This window comes from Cricetulus griseus, assembly GCF_003668045.3.
Source record: "Cricetulus griseus strain 17A/GY chromosome 1 unlocalized genomic scaffold, alternate assembly CriGri-PICRH-1.0 chr1_1, whole genome shotgun sequence".
Classification (NCBI taxonomy): Eukaryota; Metazoa; Chordata; class Mammalia; order Rodentia; family Cricetidae; genus Cricetulus; species Cricetulus griseus.
The window spans coordinates 42,807,750-42,813,801 of record NW_023276807.1 but is presented as its reverse complement, the minus strand read 5'-3'; the positions used below and the strand labels follow the sequence as shown (position 1 = coordinate 42,813,801).

The 6,052-nt window shown below is 40.8% G+C and overlaps 1 protein-coding gene across 1 annotated transcript; it reads right to left on the bottom strand.

Moving 5' to 3' along the window:
* Window positions 1-477: 477 nt before the first annotated feature.
* On the bottom strand, window positions 478-4,243 carry LOC100750909 (zinc finger protein 42). The gene is made up of 2 exons (XM_027391026.1): window positions 4,227-4,243; window positions 478-1,402 (listed from the first exon to the last, which is right to left on the bottom strand). The coding sequence occupies exons 1-2, from the start codon at window positions 4,241-4,243 to the stop codon at window positions 478-480; spliced, it is 942 nt and encodes a 313-aa protein (XP_027246827.1).
* Between the last annotated feature and the right edge of the window lie 1,809 nt (window positions 4,244-6,052).

Below are 6,052 nucleotides of genomic sequence, written 5' to 3'. Positions count from 1 at the left end.
GTCCATGTCCTTTTGTTTCAAAACATCTAAAATTTTCAGACAGGCCAACTTTATTATATAACCACTCACATTAAATTATGATTAACACAAAAACATGTAAGTAACTCATTCGTTTGTTGTCTACTGCCAGTGTTTTCCACTCCTTAGGATTATCACATCTACCACGAAGTACATTTTTAAAGGTAAGAGCCAGGCAATTAGAAACTGCATAATTAAAAATCAGTGATTTTTCTATGAAGTATGCAAAAAAAACCCTCATCACATTCAATAATGCAGCACATACATTAAAGATTATGCTTTTGAAGAGACTTCATCATTGACTTTACTGTTGGGACTACACCATGGAATATAAAAATGTTCTTAAGATGGTATAATGAAGCTTTCTAGGTTGCAGAATTATCTTAGCTATGACACCACACCATTCAAACAATAATCCACAAAGCACATATCCCTATTGACTCATCTGTCTTGGTTTTTTCAGCATTTCTTCCCTGCCTTTGTGTGGATTAGGATGTGAGTTTTCATGTTATTTGCCTGAATAAAGCTCTTCTGGCAGCCGTCAAAGGGGCACACAAAGCGCTTCTCACCAGTGTGGATGAGGACATGTGTGCGCAAATTGAAGTCCAGTGAGAAGCGCTTCCCACACCCTTCGAAGGTGCACTGAAATGGCTTCTCTCCACTATGGACCAGAAAATGTCGCTTGAGTTTCGAGCTCTCTACAAAAGCTTTCCCACACTCGGCACACACATGCGGACGGGGTCCGTGGACAAGCATGTGCTTCCTCAGGGCAGTTTTGTTCTTAAGCTTTTTCCTGCACCCAGTCTGAGGACACTCCAGCATCGACAACAATGGAGCACAGTGTTCACCGTCCTTTGGCTTCTCTCCAGGAGGTTCTGCAAGCTGCTTATGATCTGATAAATCAATTTTCGATGATATTTCTTCAACGGGAAGCTTCCCGCTAGTGAGGTACTCGGAAGATTCAAGTGCTGAGTTCGCTCCAACAATCTCTTGAGGCTGTTCTTGCTTGGCCTCACTTTTCTCCTGCCTTGTCCCCTTAGTCACATATTCCAAAGAACTTTCAGGAGGGGAACTCCCATCAAGAACCTGGAGCGAAAGGCCCTGTTCGGCTTTCTCTAGGTTTTCGAAATATTTAAAAAGTAAATCCTCTTCAAAAATAGGTTCAGAAAACTCACCTCTAATAATGCACTCTATGTAGCCATCAGGGAAGTCATCTTCCTCAGTCTCGGGGCTTGTTTCACTGAACACATCTTCATCTTGGATGGTGTCTTGAGTCACCTCCTCTTGTTTTGAGTTCGCTCTACTGAGGGCTCTTCTGCCCAGGCCTTTCTGGCTCCTTGTCTTTGCCATTTTCTCCATTTGCTTATATTGTTTTGGCTGCTTCCTTCATCCAAGAGGAATGTTAATCACTTCCAGACAGCGTCAATCCAGAAGAGTCACCCCCAGAACACACCTGCCTTAGATAATAACTTGAAATTAAAATGTATTCCAGTACTACAGCCACTGTGAGAAAATAACTTCAGTAAATGCTATAGAGATGTAGGATGGCTCAGCAGGAAGTTGCCGGTCACTCACCAGAGTTTGATCCTGAAAAGTAAGCATTAGGAAGAAACCAACTCTCACAGATTGTCCTCCAATTGACACAAGTGAGCTCGTATACACGCTCTCTCTCTCTCTCTCTCTCTCTCTCTCTCTCTCTCTCTCTCTCTCTCCAACAACAACAAAAAATGGTTTACCACATCTCATTAGTTGCTGAATAAGAGATTGACAAATTCCTTCATGATGAAAGTTGTGGAGATTAGGGATACAAGGGACATACCTAAACATAATAAAGGCAATTTACAGCAAGCCAGTAGCCAACATCAAATTAAATGATGAGAAACTCAAAGCAATTCCATTAAAATCAGAAACAAGACAAGGCTGTCCACTCTCTCCAGACCTATTCAATATAGTACTTGAAGTTCTAACTAGAGCAGTAAGACAACAAAAGATCAAGGGAATACAAATTGGAAAGGAAGTGAGAACATTATTATTTATTCATGGTATGATAGTATACATAAACAACCCCAAAAATTCTACCAGGGTACCCCTACAGCTGATAAACTCCTTCAGCAAAGTATCTGGATATAGCATTAACTCAAAAAAAAAAAATCAGTAGCTGTCCTACATGCAAATGACAGACTGAAAGAAATCAGGGAAAACAACACCCTTCACAATAGCCACAAACATAAAATATCCTGGGATAACCTTAAACAAGCAAGTGAAACACTTGTATGACAAAAACCTCAAGTCTTTGAAGTAAGTAACTGAAGATATCAGAAGATGGTAAAATCTCCCATACTCATGGATTGGTAGAATTAACATAGGAAAAATGGTCATCCTACCAAAGGCAATCTACAAATTCAATGCAATTCTCATTAAAATCCCGTCAAAATGTGGAGTAAGGGGACACTCCTCCATTGCTGAAGAGTATAAACTTATACAAGCAATAGGGAAATCACTATGTTACTTTTTCAGAAAACTGGGAATTGATCTACCTCAAGACTCAGCTATATATCCACAGAATGCTCAGTCATATTACACACTTGCTCAACTATGTTCATAGCAGCTTTATTCATAACAGTCAGAAACTGGAAACAACCTAGACAGCCCTCAGCCTAAGAATGGATAAAGAAAATGTGGTACATTTACACAATAGTCTTACTCAGCTGTCAAAAATATAACTTAATGCCAGCACTCAAGAGGCAGAAGCATTGCCTTTATATAATCCCAGCACCTGAGTCGCAGAGGGGTCTCTGTGAGTTCAAGGTCAAGGCTAACCTGGTATACAAAATCCATTCCATGACAACCAAAGTTGTTACAGACACTGTCTTAAAAAACCCAAAACCAGGGCTGGAGAGATGGCTCAGAGGTTAAGAGCACTGACTGCTCTTCCAGAGATCCTGAGTTCAATTCCCAGCAACCACATGGTGGCTCACAACCATCCATTATGAGATCTGGTTCCCTCTTCTGGTGTGCAGATATGCATGGAAGCAGAATGTTGTATACATAATAAATAATAAAATCTTAAAAAAAAACAAAACCAAACCCAAACCCAAACCCAAACCAAAACAAGAAAAATAAAGACACCATGAATTTTTCAGGCAAATGGATGGAACTAGGAAAAAAAATATCACCCTGAGTGAGGTAACCCAGACCCAGAAAGACACACATGGTATGTACTCACATATTAATGGATATTAGCTGTAAGGTAAATGATATTCATGTTACAACCCACAGACACAGAGAAGGTAACAAGAAGGGCTCAAGTAGAGGGCAGATGCATGAATCTCCTTGGGAAGGGGAAAGAGAATAGATTTTTTGGGTAGAGTTGGAGTGGGTAGGAATGGAAACAGGAGGGATTGGATGAATGGAAGGAGGGATGGAGAGAGTATTGGTAAGAGACTCTGGAATTAGTCATTTCGGGGTCGCTGTGGAAATCTAGTGCAGTGAAAACTCCTTGGAATTTATGAAGGTGACCCTATCCAGGATTCCTAATAATGGGTGATATGGAACTTGAATTGGCCATCTTCGGTAACCAGGCAAGGCTTCCAGTGGTAGAACAGGACACCAACCTAGCCACAAAACCTTTGACTTACAACCTGTCCTATCTGCAAGATATATGCTGGGGAAATGGTGGTGGTGGCTCAGAACTTGTGAAAGTGGCCAATCAATGACTGGTCTAATTTGCAACCATGCCTGACATGGCCTGGATGGCCAGGCACCGGAAGTTGGATAGCCCAGAGGATCTAGGGCAGAAACAAACAAACACGACTGGGAAAAAGTCAATGAAATGATTTTTAATAATACTCTGCTATACTCATACATGGCTAGCCCAATTGTCAGAGAGGAATAGGAGCAGATGCAGAGACCCACTGCCTATCATTAGGGGGAGCTCCAGGAACCCTGAGGAACAAGGGGAGGAAGGATTGTAGGAGCCAGAGGGGTTGAGGACACCAGGAGAACAAGGCCCACAGAATCAACTAAGCAGAGCTCATTGGGTTCAGAGACCCAATTGGCAATCATGGAGCCTGCATGGGTCTGACCTAGGTCCTCTGCATATATGTTTATGGTTGTTTAGCTTGGGGTTTTTTGTGGGACTCTAGGGAGTGTGTGTGGGGGTGTCTCTGATTCTTTTGCCTTTATTCTTGGGACCCATTTCCTCCTACTGGGTTGCTTTGTCCATCCTCGATGAGGGTTCGAATCTTGTTATGCTATGTTTGGTTGACATCCCTGGGAGGCCTCCTCTTTTCTGAAGGAAAAGGGAAGGAGGAGGAGGTCTGGGGGAGGGTGGTGGTATGGGTGGACATAGGCACTGGGAGGAGTAGAGGAAGGGCAAACTGGGGTTGGGATGTATTGTATGAGAAAAGAATAAATAAAAAGAAAAAAGGGTTATAACTTTGCAAAAAGAGTAACTAACTTACAACATCTTAAGACTTAAGAAGAGGCCAGGCATTGGTGGCGCACGACTTTAATCCCAGAACTTGGGAGGCAGAGGCAGGCGGATCTCTCTGAGTTTGAGGCCAGCCTGGTCTCCAGAGCGAGTGGCCAGGATAGGCTCCAAAGCTACATAGAGAAACCCTGTCTCGAAAAACCAAAAAACAAACAAACAAACAAACAAACAAACAAACAAAAAAACACAAAAGACTAGAAGAAAATGAATTGTGACCCTGAACAAACATGCACAACTGGGATTCTCTAGTGGATCACATGTCCTCACTGCTAGAACTAACTGAGCATTCATTATGGTGCCACCCCTATTCTAGACTATACAACGCTCATGATACATCAGTAAATACACACACACACACACAGACACAATGCCTTTTTGGCACAGAATCTTTATAAGCATATAAAATAACAAATGCGGACCGGGGATGTAAATGTGGGCTCAGCTGGTAGAGTGCACAAAGCCCTGGGTATAAGCCCCAGCACAGGGAGGTAGAGTTAGGTTGTCCTCAATTATATAGTTAGAGCCTAACTTGGCTACATGAAACATTGCCTGAATAAAAATAAAATAAGTTGCAAAGAATGCTCTAAAAAAATATAAGAGGACTTGCAGAAAGTTTAAGTTTGCAATTCTAAACAGAGTACTTAGGCAAGCAAACCTTTTTGGTCAGCTGCAGTTGGTGAAAAACTCAGAGGCAATGATAGACAGCCCTGCTTTCTTTCATATGTAAGCGCCGTGAAAGGGAAATGAATGAAGCTTGTAAGGTACATGCCAGCCCATGGCACACAGTAAATGCTGGGCATACATGAGAGTTAGTGGCATTATATTTCTTTTTAACATTCTATACTGGATCCTGCTGCTTTAAATGGGGGTAGGGACAGTAGCTATTATTATTAATTATTGGTATTATTGTTATTATTAGTACAGAGCCAGATATAGGCTTGGTAGGCCCCACGTGTTAGTCTAAACTATTCTGCCTTGTTGAAGTGAGAAGCAATTGCAGTGAATAAAAAGGAATGAGGATGTTGTTACAATAAAATAGGGAGAGGCAAGATTTTATTCCTGGGCTTCAGTTTGCTGGCTTATTTTCTAGAAGATTCTCTGGGATCCATAAATAAATAAATAAATAAATAAATAAATAAATAAATAAAACATCTGTGGAATTCCTATCTTCTGAATTTAAGGCATAATAAAGTCATGGGGTAAAAATTTGGCTATTTTCTCATTATTAAAAAACAAAACAAACCCAAGAACAACAAAACCAAATCTAAAAAGCAGGAACATTCAAAGTTGCAACATGTTATTATTGTGCTTCTGCCTTTGGCTTAATGTTCAAATTGAGTGCCTGATAAAAAGAGGTCTTTATTGTTCTGATGTCTTGCTGTAAGGAACAGAAATTAAATGCTCTTTAAGAGCAAATGTGAAAGCTATGGTATGATTATTAACAGCTTAAAACTACTCTGAAGTGGCCATGTTAATAAAAAAAAAAAAAATCACCTCAGAGACATGGCCATTTGCTTTTGACAAAAAGATGAATATATCAAA